At 41.9% G+C, this 17,111-nt stretch overlaps 1 protein-coding gene across 1 annotated transcript in view; it reads left to right on the top strand.

Annotated features, from left to right (window-relative positions):
- Positions 1 to 8,036, top strand: part of LMLN (leishmanolysin like peptidase) — a 98,691-nt gene extending 90,655 nt beyond the window's left edge. Inside the window, exon 17 of the mRNA XM_066346977.1 lies at positions 4,439 to 8,036. Within this exon, the coding sequence (XP_066203074.1) occupies positions 4,439 to 4,539 (101 nt within the window). The 3' untranslated portion in view covers positions 4,540 to 8,036. The remainder of the gene's footprint in view (positions 1 to 4,438) is intronic.
- The last annotated feature ends 9,075 nt before the right edge of the window (positions 8,037 to 17,111 follow it).

Here is a 17,111-nt window from a genome sequence, read left to right as displayed (position 1 = left end):
CTCTACCCCCCCCTTCCTCTCTGTCTCTCTCTTCCCCTCCCACAGCCAAGGCTCCATTGGAGCAAAGATGGCCCGGGCGCTGGGGATGGCTCCTTGGCCTCTGCCCCAGGCGCTAGAGTGGCTCTGGTCGCAGCAGAGTGACCCCCCGGAGGGGCAGAGCATCGCCCCCTGGTGGGCAGAGCATTGCCTCTGGTGGGCGTGCCGGGTGGATCCCGGTCGGGCGCATGCGGGAGTCTGTCTGACTGCCTCTCCCCGTTTCCAGCTTCAGAAAAAAAAAAAAAAGACTCCATTGTTGAAATACACTTTTGGAACTCCTCTTTTGAAATTGCCTTTAGAAATAGTTTAATAGCCATCTAAGGAAATCAGTTTTAGTACTTTGCATCACACCTGTGTTAACCTAGTGTTAACCGGCTTATTCAGCTATCTGTATCAGACTCACTCTTGTAATAGAGTCCCTGGCGCTCATAGCACATCAGGTTTGAGTGCTCAGACATCCCAGGCAGCCACTGACCTGTGCCAGCCGAGGAGCCTGGGCCCCAGCGCTGCAGATCCAGAGGGGGCCACAGCCTCCCACATCTAGCTTGATGGTCTTCAGAGCTCATTGCTCTAAATTCTTTTTTTTTTTTTTTCATTTTTCTGAAGCTTGGAAACGGGGAGAGACAGTCAGACAGACTCCCGCATGCGCCCGACCGGGATCCACCCGGCACGCCCACCAGGGGCGACGCTCTGCCCCTCCTGGGCGTCGCCATGTTGCAACCAGAGCCACTCTAGCGCCTGAGGCAGAGGCCACAGAGCCATCCCCAGCGCCTGGGCCATCTTTGCTCCAATGGAGCCTTGGCTGCGGGAGGGGAAGAGAGAGACAGAGAGGAAAGCGGGGCGGAGGGGTGGAGAAGCAAATGGGTGCTTCTCCTGTGTGCCCTGGCCGGGAATCGTACCCGGGTCCTCCGCACGCTAGGCCACCGCTCTACCACTGGGCCAACCAGCCAGGGCGCTCTAAATTCTTTGTTTCTTGTTTTTTTTCTCCTTTCTATTTGTGTGTGTTGTGTGTGTGTGTGTGTGTGTGTGTGTGATAGAGATGAGAGAGAGAGAAAGAGGGACAGATAGGGACAGATAGACAGGAAGGGAGAGAAATGAGAAGCATCAATTCTTTGTTGCAGCACCTTAGTTGTTCATTGATTGCTTTCTCATATATGCATTGACCAGGGGGCTACAGCAGAGTGAGTGATCCTTTGCACAGTGAGTGATCCTTTGTAGAGTGAGTGATCCTTTGCTCAAGCCAGATGGGTCCAAGCTGGTGGGCTTTGCTCAAACCAGATGAGCCTGCGCTCAAGCTGGCGACCTCAGGGTTTCGAACCTGGGTCCTCTGTGTCCCAGTCCGACGCTCTATCCACTGCGCCACAGCCTGGTCAGGCTGCTCTAAATTCTTTGTTGAGACCCTAAACTCCTGCATAAGGACACAGGGCCACCAAGCTACCTTACCAAGTCCTAAGTGCCACTGCTATTTTAGTGAAAGCTTTCTGTGGTGCTGTGTAGCCAGCCTGTCCTGTACTGTAAAAATATTTTCAGGTTGTAACAATGTGAAACCTAGATAAGTGTTATTTCTTCCATAAATTCAGTGCCAGAGAGAATGCTTTGTGCCACATACGGCCAAATTTCCTAAGTCAAAATACACCCTGTCCATGTTAAACCTCTCTTTTACCACAAAATTCCTTAATGAGACTACTGTTCCAACCTGCGGTAGCCAAAAACACATTGCATGACGATCCTTGTGTTCCTTTATTTCTCCATCCGAATCCTTATTCCTGTGGGTCCTCAGGCCTCTTTTCACTGCCTCCTGACAGTCACTGTTGTGATTTACGCCTTACCCAGCCAGTTTCTTCTCGGTGTTTCCAATCCGTCCAGCCCGCATCCCTGTCATGGAGCACTGACAGCTCTGACGGACTGTCTTGCCCTTGGACAGCGATCTCAGCCCTGCTATGTTAACTCTTTCTTGCACAGTAGTCCAGTGAGTCAGCTGAGTTTCCTGCATTTATAATAGTAATAACAATGAATTGTTTGAAATGATCAAAGATCTTAGGTCCCTTTGATATCTTATATTGTATACATAGTGTTAAATACCCTTAGTTAACTTTTACTTCCACATTAAGTTGGTAGGATAACTTAATTTTATTGTTATTGTTAAATTGCTTTGGCTAGAATTAGAGGGCTGCTAGTCCACAAATAGATTGTTCTGATGGAGTCCCCATTCTCAAGCCTAATCTGAGTTAACTGGAAGAAACGGTATCTCTCACTGTCCAAGAGATGGGCAAGGAGTAAGCCATCAGCAGTTAAAGCTGAGGTCAAGAGAGAGTTACTCCAGCTGGGGCAGGGATAAAATCTCAGGAGTGTAGTGACAGGATGTGGAGGAATGTGGAGGAACCAGACCAAGGCAGGGGCTGTGACATGGTTAGTTCCTGCCCAGGGAGCGTGACCAACACAAGTCAGTCTGTGGAAAGGATCAGGGAGTAGAGATCGCCAGTCACCCCAACCCCACCCCCGCCAGCCTGCACCCTAGGCTCCACTTCCAGCTTTCTGTGCCCTCTGTCAGTCCCTCTCCGGGCGGGCGCTGTGATGCGATTTTTTTCCCCCTGTTAACCAGTTCTGTGAAGAAACATATTCAAAAAAGCATTGTAGTCTATAAATACCACAATTTTGAAAATGTATAAAATATTACATGGGTAGATGTTTTTAGGCATTGCTTTTTTTAAAAAAAAAAATTCATTTTAGAGACGAGAGAGAGAGAGAGAGAGAGAGAGAGAGAGAGAAAGGGAGAAAGGGGGAGGAGCAGGAAGTGTCAACTCCCATATGTGCCTTGACCAGACAAGTGCAGGGTTTTGCACCTGTGACCTCAGTGTTCCAGGTCGACACTTTATCCACTGCGCCACCACAGGTCAGGCCTAGGCATTGCTTTTTAAACATTGAGTATCATTGTTGAAATTCTAAAATAGCCTGACTTCCCATTTTTGTTAATGTGGGAGTAGAACACACACTAGGCCCTTACTGAACTGTATGCCAGGGACTATGGAGACTTTACCTATATTATTTTTTTTAGGTAAATAGTTTGTTTTGGCCCTGGCTGGTTGGCCAGGGTTTGATTCTCGGTCAGGGCACACATGAGAAGTGACCATCTGCTTCTGTCTCCCTCCCTTCCCTTCCCCTCTTTCTCCCTCCTCTTCCCCTCTTTCTCCCTCTTCCTCTCTTCTTCTCTCCCTCTTCCCCTCCCACAGCCAGTGGCTCAATTGGTTTGAGCATCAGCCCCAGGTGCTAAGTATAGCTTGGTTGATTTGAACATCTGCCCCAGATGGGCAGAGTATTCCCCTACAGTGGGCTTGCCAAGTGGATTTTGGTTGGGGCGCATGTGAGAGTCTGTCTTTCTGCCTTCCTGCCTCCCACTTAATAAAAAAAAAATGTTTCTCATTCTGAGAGTTGTTTTGGGAAATAGTTTTAGCCATGAGAATAGCTCATGGCTAAATTAAAATATACTTCTAGTGCCCAAAGCCCGTAGAATCTTCTACTATTTCCAGATCAAGCCTGCGTGTGGATAGATGGTAGTTATTTAGATATTGGGGACCATATGCCCTGATTTGCCTGGGACAGTCCATCTACCTTTTGTCTTGGTATGATTGTTAATAGCGTTCCCTGTGTTAAAAATAATCAAAGAGAATAGTTTAGCTGATCTAAGCAAATTTTATTTCATACTCCTTCCCATGTCAGAATAGCCAAGATAGGAATTTACTCTCCTGTGTAGTATCTTTAACTTTGCTGGAATACTAGCTGAAGACACTTCTTTGATGCCATTTTTTTTACCTTGATATGGTAGATACATCTTCTTTTCTTCCTGCATAAATATTTTGTTTTTGTTTTACCAAAAATGCAACAAAATGACTACATACCTGAGTTTTAGGAAGTCGGTTTTTGGTGGGGGTTTTTTTGGTGGAGGGTGTTGAGACAGACAGGAAGGGAAAGGAAGAAATGAGAAGCATCTGCTCATAGTTGTGTCACTTTAGTTGTTCATTGATTGCTTCTCATACATGCCTTGACCAGGGGGAGCTCTAGCCGAGCCAGTGACCTCTTGCTCAAGCCACTGACTGTGGGCTCAAGCCAGAGACCATGAGATCATCATGTCAATGATCTCACACTCAAGCCAGCAACCCTGCACTCAAGCTGATAAGCCTGTGCTCAAGCCGGCAACCTCGGGGTTTTGAACCTGAGACCTCAGTGTCCCATGTCGATGCTCTATCCACTGTGCCACCACTGGTGAGGCAGGAAATCATTCTCGATTCTGCTCTCCAAGATGGTCCTTGTTTATTTTTTAATAATCACCTATACTCATCCGTCAATATTTAGTTGATACAATGTATTCCAAAAATGTCTGTCAGTTTTTTGTTTTCAACCCTAGATATTTGTTCCCGGTCCTCTAGCCTGGCGGCCACCCTCTGGCTCCTGCTAGGCAATCTGTTTCCTCTGCTGGCTGGGTTTCTTCTGTGTGCACGGCCCTAGAAATGGAAAAGTAGATTCTCAAGGCGCTTCTTTGGGTCCTGTTCTTCTGAACAAAGCACAGAATCTGGGCGAGGCAGCCTGTGCAGATGACAGAGCGCAGTTCCTGGCTTGGGCTTGGGAGTGTTGGCCACGGCCAGACCCTGGAGCGGAGCTTCCAGCAGCCACTGCTCATCCGCAGCTCCGCAGCTCAGCTTGGAGATGAAGAAGGAATTCCAAGTCATCGAGTCTCTTTACTTTTCAGGATACATAACCTTCCTGAAGTTTTCCTTTGAAAATGAGATATTGGTGAAATGGTCAGATGACATACCTCAGCATTCTCATTAACCTAACATGATGGGAAAGTTCATCAATTCTGCAGTAATTTAAAGGACAGATAATTATTGCAGGATTAGAAGTTGTGGATCTTGTCCCCAGAAGTATGAATTATCCTTTGACTTACACAAAATAATGGAATGAGGTTTCTGTATCACTGTTAAACCTATTTTGAATTTACTAGATGTATATGGTACACTTAAATAATTGTTTTCATTGTTCTGAAGTTTTTTAAAATTATGTTTTGCTAAATCTTGTTATTTAATCATGTTTGCCTTTTTGCAGACGAGCTGTGTGATAGTTTACTGCTACATCATTTGATGTTGGAAGCTCTCTTCCGGCGTTCATGTTACTCCTGGATCCTCACAGCTCAGTTTCCTGTTGTATTCTCTAGCTTAATAATGACGTGAAAACTGTAGAAGTAGAGGAAGAAAAGCAATGTGCCCTGTAAAAGCATTGAGGACATGCAAACAGAAGAAAGCATACGTGGTTGTTTTTCAGATAATAGTTATGACAACTATGAACCAACAAAAATGAAACTATTCCTTTTTGAACAATGAAGATAAAAAAAATTCTGGTATAGAGAGGAAGGCAGTTGTCTTCATGTAGGCTTAGGAATAGTTTCAGAAGAACTCCTATCTGCAAGTCATTTTGTATGTAAGAGGAAGTTAAAACAAGGTGGTCTGAATTGTTTACTGATACAAAACATAGTTTGGTGTATGACCGACCCAACAGGGTCCACTTTGCCACACAACCTGGGCCCAACCCTCGGGAGCTAGAAGACAGCCCTTGCTTTGAAAGGAGGTGCCGTCCTTTATTTTCTGCTTGGACACTTCCTTCACCACATGGACTCTGGTCCACGGAAGGGGTTCTGCTCTGCAGCTTATCAGCTGCACTTTACTAATGAAGTTCTTTAATGATGGATGATGCCCAGTTTTTCCTCCAAAACTAATCAAGTCCTGTGGCATTATAAACACAGCTCTTAGAAAAGCATGAATGAATTTATTCATTCCTTGGTTAGCCCTTTAATTGAGCATCCAGGTAGTGAGCGCTCCTTGTAAGAAATTGTGCTCAGTGAGCACACAGCATGATTACTAAGGAGTAATCCCAGCTGACTGGCACTGGGCCAAAAGTAACCCCAGCATAAAGGAAAGTTGCCTTTTTTAATGCATAACTTTTAAATATATATTTAAATATGCAGTTCTGAGTTGAAGGTATTAGGTATTTGTTGTGAAAAGTTGGAGGTCTGGTCTATCCACTTTCAGCTAACGAGAAGCTGAGGTTGAAGGTGTCGGGCCAGTGCTCACTTTCCTGCCATCGTCAGTATTCCTCACACGGGGCGAGGGCCCAGACAGCAGAGAGTATATTTTTAAAGAAAAGTATAAAACTCTAAACTTACATATACCTATTGTGATTATGAATCATCCTGCAAAGTTGTATAAAGAATTTCACCAAAAATACTATGGATTAAGAATATATTTGAAATTTACAATGATAGGTTTGGTTATATTTTGACAGTGGTCCAGTAATACCATTTAGGTAGTATTGTTTCTGAGCATGGTGCTTTTTATACTTGAAATATATTTTTGCTTTATTTTTTATTGATATAATTATATTTGCACTAATGACTTTCTGGAGAAAATATTATAGATGACATTTTTTCTATATATATTTATTAAGTTTGGAATCTGGTAGCCCAGTGTTTTCTCTGCACAAATATGAAACTTGATAAAGGGTGATGTTAACAGATCTTGAGTTTTTGAGGGTAACTAATGTGCTGTGTCTTCCTTCCTCTTCAAGTCCTGAAAGGGGTTGCTTATTACTGATTCTGTACAGTTTACTCAGTGAAGACTTAGAAGGCCTTCTGAACCTATAATTTTTAAGAGGCACATATTAATCACTTAGATTTTGATATTCTAAAAACAGAGACTTTTAAAATCTGAGATTTTCATGCAGAATTTTGGGCTAGAATTCAGCTTTGAATTGAAGAATTTGAATTAGAATAAGTGTCAGTGTTCTGTGACACGTTATACCCCTCATGTTGGCAAAACCAGTCCGCTGAGAGAGACTGAGCAGACTGCAGCCACGGTGGGAGTAGGGGGGGGGGCGGGGGGCGGGAAGGACAGGGGCAGGAGCGGCTTCGCGGATAGCGGACTGGAGTCTCTGACTCAGACAGTGTCAAGTGCTTGTAAAACTGACTACCTCAGCTTGCAGTTCAGACTTGGGTTCATTTTGATAGTATTAAGGTCCCAGTTGTATCAAGTGAATTTGTCTCAGGTTTTCAAGGACAGAATTTACGGGAAGGAAGCAAAAGCCATGTCAGTAGAGGAGCTGACAGCTTTAATGGAACTAGCGAGCAGGTAGGAAGTCTTTGTACAAACCCTGCTTATGTTCTCCCGAAAAACACCCAAAAGGTGAAAACCCTTACTTATTTTTTCTCTTTACTTCTTAAGGATACTTATATTTGTTAAGATCAAATAGTCTATAAATGTTATAAGTTGGGCTTAAAATTAGTTTCAGCCAAATATGTTGGCTTAGAGTTTATCAATATTTAAAGATGAAATATAAATCAATGACGTTTAAGTAGTTTTAGGAAGATACATAAATATGCAGAGTATTCTCTAAGGTTCAGTATGTGATTATGCTCTTCAGTGTTAGAACACTCACTAGTTGGAATCACCCGTTAAATGACTGGATGCTTTCTCAGAATCGTCCCAGCTCTGATATTCTGTGGCCAATCCTGATCCAGAATCTCTGGGTCAGTGCTGGCTCTGACCCGCTTCTCCTTAGACTGTGCCAGCTTGCACGTCATGTTCATCATAGTGTCTTGTGTGTGACGCCTTAGCACTGTCCCTGTCCTTGGACGCTGAATGTCACTGAGGGCACTTGAGCAGTCCTGGCAGGAGGAGGTGGGCTTCAGTCACAGCCCCCCAGATGCGTTTTATAGCGGACTTCAGTCTTTCGTGCCATGCCCTTGCCGCCCGGGAGGACGAACATTTCAGTAAGGTCTGTGCCATTCATTCTGAAGAAAAAATGTACCTGAAGGCCTGGCCTTTGTCTTTTAACACGTTCAGTCAGAGTTGGAGAAGGAGTGGTGAATTATTTTCTTTTATGTTTACATTTTTAAAAAGTAAAATAGAAGATTTAAAAACTAATCTTTATGGTATTGAACTTTAAGTGTAATATATTCCTTAAAAAAAACTTTAATAAAAATGGAAACTAATCTGCATCTTGTCATTACTTAACAGTAAGTTTTGTGGGTTTTTTTAATATGTTACTTACTGATTTTAGAGAGAGGAGAAAGAGAAGTGGAGGGAGGTGTGAGAAGCATCAGCTCACAGCTGCTTCTCTTATGTGCCTTGACCGGACAAGCTCGGGGTTTTGAACCGGGGACCTCAGCATTCCAGGTCGACGGTTTATCCACTGCAACACCACAGGTCAGGCAACACAGTCAGTTTTTAAAAACCTAGATGCAGAACACCAACACAGCTATACACTCTTTTTGGGGTAAAGTGTTTATTATGAAGCATGGTTCAGTTTTTATTTTAACTGGAGTAAAATTATCCGAAGAATAAACACAGATGTTATATAAAGCTTAGTGAGTAGCCCTCCTCAAATAGTTAAGCAGAAAATAGAACAGACTAAACCAATTCAGGGCAGCCACCTCTAGTTGAAGATTATTTCAATCCCTTTTGTTCTATGCTCTGGGCCAGGTCATTGTGTGACCTCACTGGCACATTTAAGTACCACAGTCTATATCAGGGGTCCCCAAACTACGGCCCGCGGGCCGCATGCGGCCCCCTGAGGCCATTTATCTGGCCCCCGCCGCACTTCCAGAAGGGGCACCTCTTTCATTGGTGGTCAGTGAGAGGAGCACATTGACCATCTCATTAGCCAAAAGCAGGCCCATAGTTCCCATTGAAATACTGGTCAGTTTGTTGATTTAAACTTACTTGTTCTTTATTTTAAATATTGTATTCTTGTTTTGTTTTTTACTTTAAAATAAGATATATGCAGTGTGCATAGGGATTTGTTAATAGTTTTTTTTTAATAGTCTGGCCCTCCAACGGTCTGAGGGACAGTGAACTGGCCCCCTGTGTAAAAAGTTTGGGGACCCCTGCTCTATATGGTGGCGGCAAGTAAATTGTGTCTGTAGGACTTGATGAGCAGGTACCTAGGACGTGCGTTCACCGTGTGCACTTAGAGCCATTCTCCCTGCAACGTGGAGCTCAGCACTTTGTGAAATTGAGCATAGTCTGTGTGACTGAATTGCTGAGCTGAAATGTTTGTAGGACACTTTAATAATAATAATAATAGATTTTTTTGAGGTTTAAATATTTTATATAAGTAGCTAAAATTATCAACACATACTTTCAAATAGTTGAATAAATCCATTATTTGCCTAGTGTACTGAAGATAAATCTTATATATTACCTGTTTACACTACCTCTTGGATGTTCATAGAATATAGCTTCTTTAGTAGGTGCTATTACATAAACTAGTCTTTTGTCCACAACCTCTCCAGATTTGCTGAAACAAAAGGGTTTATTTAAGTCAGTTTTGTTAGTGTTCCACCAGATATTCATTTTTTAAAAATTTTTAAAAGACTTTATTTATTGATTTTATCTGGTTTTTTTTGTTTGTTTGTTTGTTTTTACAGAGACAGAGAGAGAGTCAGAGAGAGGGAAAGACAGGAACGGAGAGAGATGAGAAGCATCAATCATCAGTTTTTTGTTGCGACACCTTAGTCTTAGTTGTTCATTGATTGCTTTCTCATATTTGCCTTGACCGCAGGCCTTCAGCAGGCGGAATAACCCCTTGCTCGAGCCAGCGACCTTGGGTCCAAGCTGGTGAGCTTTGCTCAAACCAGTTGAGCCCGCGCTCAAGCTGGCGACCTCGGGGTCTTGAACCTAGGTCCTTCCGCATCCCAGTCCGACGCTCTATCCACTGCGCCACCGCCTGGTCAGGCTATTTATTGATTTTAGAGAGCAAGGGAGGGAGAAAGAAATATCAACTTGATTGTTCCACTTATGCATTCATTGGTTGATTTTTTTTTTTTTTTTGATTTGAGAAAGGAGAGAGAGAGAGAAAGGGGGAGGAGCAATTCAAAGTAGTTGCTTGTATGTGCCTTGACCAGGCAAGCCCAGGGTTTCAAACCGGCCTCAGCATTCCAGGTTGATGTTTTACCCACTGTGCCACCACAGGTCAGGCTTCATTAGTTGATTCTTGTATGTGCCCTAACTGGAGATCAAATCCACAACCTTGGTGTATCGGGATGCTCTAACCAACTGAGCTACCCAGCCAAAGCCCAGATATTCATTCTTTACTGTTTAAAATAAGTTGGACATATTTGGAAATGTTGTCCATATATATGTGATCAGATGATCTAGTAGATGACCAATACCATTCACGTTATATGTATAGAAATGTTATTTTCTGCCTATAGATAGTATATCTTAGATTCAAGGTCACTTTAACTCTCAATGCCACTAATAGTCAATTTTTTTCTGTTTCAACAGAAACATCACTCAACTCTCTTTGTCTCATTTTAAAATATTCAAAAATTCAAAATACTGCAAAAGTAAGTTTACAGTTCATATGGAGAAAGACATGCAGGTTATGATTAACTCAAAAGAGTATCGCAATGCAACTGTAAACCTACTTTAGTCCACTCCTGTATGAATACCTGGCTTCCACCCCAGTGGCTTCCTCCTCCACACCTGTGGGTCTCCTAATGCCATTTCAAGAGGCTTGCAGGTTGATTATAAGAGATTTTACATGAGCTCACACAGGTGTTCATGAGTGTATACAAGGTGAAGGTTTTGTTTTGGTGAACTTTTCTGAGGATCTGTAAATTTAATATAAACATGGCAGCCAAAAAGAAGAAAGCAAATGTTGCATGCCTCAGCGAAGCTTGCCAGCCCAGCCCCAGAGTCTTGAATCTTAATTGAGGGTAAATAAAACAGGTATGCACTGTTTTTCAGTGATTTGGTTAGTTGTGAAGCTTTAGCTTGTTGCTAAGGAGAGAAAAATGTGTAAAATCTGAATTTCTTACAATAGGTTTGACAAAGGAATTGAGAGAGGGCTACTAGGCACTATATAGGCAGGTGTCCAATAACCTTTCGGGATAAGTAAAAGAAAGCACCTATTATCTTCTAAGTCCAACATCTATACATTAGAAGGAGACCAGTGGATTGCCAATATCACATGGGCCCTCCGCCCCCCAACTGTCCCCATTAGACAGGTCCCTCAGCCTTCCCTCTATTCAAATTATATCAGCGTGTCTTGGGATTCTCCTCTCCCTCAGCTGTCTAACAAGTAATCTTGCAACCATGCAACCTGAGCATCAGCCATTTTCTTAGCAGATGCCAGGGCTGCTTGCTTCTTCCACTTTTTCAATGGCTGGAACCTTTGTTCTGGTTTAAGCTGCCGCCAAAACTCCAAAAGAACTTTATAATTTTTCTTTTAATTTCTTTGTCTTCCCCAGCTACAATCAAATCTACCCACATCTGTGTTCCAGTAACCTTTATAGTCCCGTTTCTCTTGTTAATCGGGGGGTGGGGGGGAGCATGAGCAGCAGCCCCCACAGCCTTATGGTTCTATGCTGCCTCCACCTCCACCAAATCTGACACCATCTGTGTAACAGTATTGGTGGGCTGCCCCATATAGGAGATCAAGATAGCCACTAGTGACCCAAAAAGGGCTGACAGGGCACTAAAGAGAATAAGATTTCTTATCCCTGCCACAAACACTTCCTCATTTGACAAGAAGGACCTCAGGTTGAAAGCAACATTTTTAATACTTTGTTCTAGGAGGACTGGCTGCAGCTCAGTATAGGACTGCCACTGACTCACTTCTCCTGGCAAGTCTCCAGCACTCTTCAGACTCTGGGTATCGCTGCGGCTGCTTCCAAACATTTAGGGCTCCATAATCTTCACTGCTAATAGCAACAGAAGCGGAAAGATGGTCTTTGCTTCACATTCTCCTTGTAAATATTGTGAGTGTGCATCTAATTGGCAGGACCTAATTTTATCCAGAAACCTAGCTGCAGGGATTCTCAGAAAAGTAGTTTTAAGATTCACACACTATACAAACAGAAGGATAGAGGAATGGAGGTTGAGTGAGCTAATCCACAGTACAGTGGTACCTTGAGATACGAGCAGACCAACATACAAATTTTTAAGATATGAACTGCATCTCAGTCTGTATACCAAAAGGTAGTTTATTATTTCATGCATTTAATACTTAAATAAGAACAATAAAAAGGGGTACATAAAACTAGATTATGTTATAAGACTTTTAAAATATAGTGAAAAAATATTAAATAACACATGACAAAAAAAACTGTCATTTAAGGTATTTCCATATTGCTGCTTTTTTTTTTTTTTTTTGTATTTTTCTGAAGTTGGAAATGGGGAGGCAGTCAGACAGACTCCTGCATGTGCCCGACCGGGATCCACCCGGCATGCCCACCAGGGGGCGATGCTCTGCCCATCTGGGGCGTTGCTCTGTTGCATCCAGAGCCACTCTAGCGCCTGAGGCAGAGGCCATAGAGCCATCCTCAGCGCCCGGGCCAACTTTGCTCCAATGGAGCCTCACTGCAGGAGGGGAAGAGAGAGACAGAGAGGAAGGAGAGGGGGAGGGGTGGAGAAGCAGATGGGCACTTCTCCTGTGTGCCCTGGCTGGGAATCGAACCTGGGACTCCTGCACGCCAGGCCAACACTCTACCACTGAGCCAACCGGCCAGGGCCCCATATTGCTTCTTAATTGGCATCCTTCCTTGCAATTTTTTTCAACTATGGCACTTAGAATATGCTGTTACGCAGATGAATGTTAAAAAAGAGTAAGGAAGGTAAATTTGTGATTTCCATATTGGGTTGCTGCCCAGGTGCCCACCTTAGAGAGAACCCTGATTACAAGTTCTGAACTCAACAAAAAATTAGGTATGAGTTCTGCTGAACTGGTGCAAACCCACTGAATCCCAACACTCCCAATTTTTTTCCTCTCTCATCCTTTCTTCCTGCAGGTCTCTGTCTGGGTTCTTATTTTATTCAAATAAACTTGCATAAGCTTTTTACTTTTTTTTTTTTTTTTTTTTTTTTGGCGTGTGTGCATCTTGAACAAGAGAGAGAGCGAGAGAGAGAGAAACAGGAAGAGAGAGAAATGAGAAGCATCAACTCATTGTTGCAGCACTTTAGTTGTTCATTGATTGCTTTTCTTACATGCCTTGACCATGCATGGCACTCCAACCCACCCAGCAATGCTTTGCTCGATCCAGTGACTTTAGATCATGTTAGATGATCTCACATTCAAGCCAGCGACCCCGCACTCATGCTGGAGAGCCTGCGCTCAAGTCAAGATCCCTTGCTCAAGCTAGCGACCTTGGGATTTCGAACCTGGGAACTCAATGTCCCAGGTCGACTCTCTATTCACTTCAAGTTTTTACTTTTTAATATTTTCTCCCTGTTGGTTCTTACATAACTAAACAGTCCCTGAATGTAGTTCCATTCAGAAGTCTAGTGCCCATAGTTAGTACACATAGTTTATTCTTTTTAAAAAAATTTTTTTAATTGATTGATTTCAGCAAGAGAGGTAGTGAGAGACAGACAGGAACATTGATCTGTTCCTGTATGTGCCCTCGTTGAAGATGGAACCGGCAACCTCTGCACTTCCTGACGATGCTCTAACCAACCAAGCTGTCTGGCCAGGGCTCACATAGTTTATTCTTTTTGCCTCCTAGGCCTGATTTTTGGTCTTCCCCTTCCTGACTGTTCATTCTCTCTCTCTTCTCTCTCTCTCTCTCTTTCACACACGCACACACATCTTTCTCATTGTCATCTTCCTGCTTAATTTCCCACATATGTTTTTTATCTTCCTCAAAAAATGAAAGTAAATATATATATTTTAAGTATAAAATTGTTTCATAATTTGAAATATATATTTATTTCCAAAAAGGTATCTGCCTAGTTTTACATCTTGAAACCAAAAGTCATTATCCTCTTTTAATTTTAATCTAACATATGGTTATAAGTATTAGTTCATGTTATTAGGATTTATAAGGATTCTCTTCCTTTGTCTTTGATTTCTTTTTTAACTTTATAATTTAAAAAATTTTTTCAATTACAGTTGACATTCAATAGTATTAAGGTAACCAACTTTTTTATGATGAAAAGGAGGACAAAAACAAACTGAAGAAAACGATATCATAAATAAAAGAAACATTCATTGCAACAATAATATACTATAACATAAATGCATAATAAAAACATTGGTAATATTTTATATTGTAATTATGCTTACATGCCTATTAATTTTTAATAATTGTAAGAAAAATTTCCACAGAATGAATATTTTTTTGTCAATGTATCATCTTGTAACAATATATTGGAAATATCTGAGGAAGAAATATTCTTCATATTGAATTTTTATTTTTATTTTTGTATTTTTCTGAAGCTGGAAACGGGGATAGACAGTCAGACAGACTCCCGCATGCGCCCGACCGGGATCCACCAGGCACACTGGGATCCACCCAGCATGCGCCTGCCCGGGATCCACCCTGCCCACCAGGGGGCGATGCTCTGCCCCTCCGGGGCGTCGCTCTGCCGCGACCAGAGCCACTCTAGCGCCTGGGGCAGAGGCCAAGGAGCCATCCCCAGCGCCCGGGCCATCTTTGCTCCAATGGAGCCTCGCTGCAGGAGGGGAAGAGAGAGACAGAGAGGAAGGAGAGGGGGAGGGGTGGAGAAGCAGATGAGCACTTCTTCTGTGTGCCCTGGCTGGGAATCGAACCCGGGACTTCGGCACACCAGGCCGACGCTCTGCCACTGAGCCAACCGGCCAGGGCCTTCATATTGAATTTTACAGCAAGTACTGCAGCTAGCCAAGTATCAAAATTCAGTCTCAATTTCTTGCTTGTCCAAAAATTATTAGCAATTGAAAAAACTCTTTCAACTGCTGCATTAGTTCCAGGGAAGCACAATGTAAATTGAACAAGAATAAGTAAATTTTCACATTGAATATGTTCATTTTTGAAATGGCTGAATATTTCCACCCATCTTTTATCAATTTTGATGTGTTAATTTTCCCATTGTATTTTTTCAGAATTTAAATATACATTCAGTCTTCTAACTTCTTCAAAGAGACAATTGTCATCTATTTTGATGTCTGACATTTCTTTAGATAAAAACTCAAGACAAGATTCAATATATGTCCAATATACTTGCAATGAAGTAAAAAAAAAAACACTGAAAACTGACATTTCCCATTATGTTTGTTTCAGACCATTCTTTGATATATTGAAAACATGTCTGGTAAAATTCTGCACTTCTTTGATAAACTTTTCTGTTATGCCCGGATTTAATTCCTCTAAGTCCGACAATTTTCTTTGTATAATTAAAGGAAGAAATTTTTCTTGAAAATGAGATTTATACTGAAGGATAAAGCCATTCAAAATAAGGCTAACTTCCATAGCTGAAATGTGTTCACCTTCAATCTTTTGAATTGTTTTGTAAAAAATAGATGCTTGATTATGTACAAAATACATTAATATCTCAGATATTTTATTATTGAAAAATGATTCCAGGATTTTAGGACATTTGTCTAAACTTAAAAAATATGAATGGAAAAATATGACTTATTTGAATAATTGTAGAACACGCTCTATAGCAGGTGTTAGAGCAAGCCATCTAACTTTTGAATATCCTAAAAGTTTTTTGTATTCAACATTTCCTTCTTCACAAAATTGTTTTAAAGTACAACACAAACAGTAAAAGACTAAAATGCAAGGAAATTGTAGTTATTATTACTTCTACATCAATTGGCATGGCACATGATGCTGTGTTGATTGCATTTGACAAAATATGTGCATTACAACCTATTCCTAGTATTTTCTTTTGGAGTAACTCTTGTAATTTTACATTCACATTATTCACCCCTTTGCATCTTCACCCACCAAAATTTGTATTTGTATTATCAGTCGTTAGTGCAACAACTTTGGATTTCAAATTGTTTTCATTTATTACTCTATATAGATGGTTTGACAAAATTTCAGAAGTTTCACCCCCAATGGATTCTAAATTTAAAATTTTTACTTAAATGCCCTTGGTAACATTAAAATATCTTACTATCAATATTATTGGATACAATTTAATTTCATTATGATTTGATGCACCAGATAAAATCATTACAAATGCTGCAGTTTCCGAGTCTTCTGTATTTTGTCACAATAATTTTTTTAAAATTTATATTTTATTTATTAATTTTGAGAGAGAGAGAGAGAAAGAGAGGGCAAAGGGGAGAGGAGAGGAGCAGGAAGCATCAACTCCCATATGTGCCTTGACCAGGCAAACCCCAGGTTTTGAACCAGTGACTTCAGCATTCCAGGTCAACACTTTACCCACTGTGCCACCACAGGTCAGGCTGTCACAGTAATTTTTAAATGCTGATTTCAAAATAGCCTTGCATTTTGTCCTGGCACATGAAAATTTTACATTGTGAAACTGTTTCAATAATTTAGTTGTACAATCCATACTACGAAAACTTTGATTGTGAATTACAGTATGAAATGCAAATGTTCCCTCCAATGCAGCCAACTGTTTTTTATCTTCAGAATAATTTGAAGTTTTAAAAAAACTTGTTACATTATAAAGGAAAGCTGATGCATCTAATGATTGCTTATGTTTGTTGGTGGTCAAGTGTTTTGTTATCACTGCTCTGCCCCAAACTGCAATACCAAATTCTCCACTGCAAATATTACAGATAACAATGGTTTTCTTTTCTTTTTTTTTTTGTATTTTTCTGAAGCTGGAAACGGGGAGAGACAGTCAGACAGACTCCCGAATGCGCCCGACCGGGATCTACCTGGCACGCCCACCAGGGGCGACGCTCTGCCCACCAGGGGGCGATGCTCTGCCCCTCGGGGGCCTCCACCAGAGCCACTCTAGCGCCTGGGGCAGAGGCCAAGGAGCCATCCTCAGTGCCCGGGCCATCTTTGCTCCAATGGAGCCTTGGCTGCGGGAGGGGAAGAGAGAGACAGAGAGGAAGGAGGGGGTGGGGTTGGAGAAGCAAATGGGCGCTTCTCCTATGTGCCCTGGCCGGGAATCAAACCCAGGTCCCCCGCACACCAGGCCGACGCTCTACCGCTGAGCCAACCGGCCAGGACGGTTTTCTTTTTTTTATATAAGACTAATGATCTTTTTTTTTTATATAAGAAATGGAAATTTCTTTTTCAATTTATCATTGAAATGGTACTTTCTCTTATTTTA

This window comes from Saccopteryx leptura, chromosome 8, assembly GCF_036850995.1.
Source record: "Saccopteryx leptura isolate mSacLep1 chromosome 8, mSacLep1_pri_phased_curated, whole genome shotgun sequence".
Classification (NCBI taxonomy): domain Eukaryota; kingdom Metazoa; phylum Chordata; class Mammalia; order Chiroptera; family Emballonuridae; genus Saccopteryx; species Saccopteryx leptura.
The sequence above is the reverse complement of the archived record's forward strand: the minus strand, read 5'-3'. Positions and strand labels throughout refer to the sequence as shown.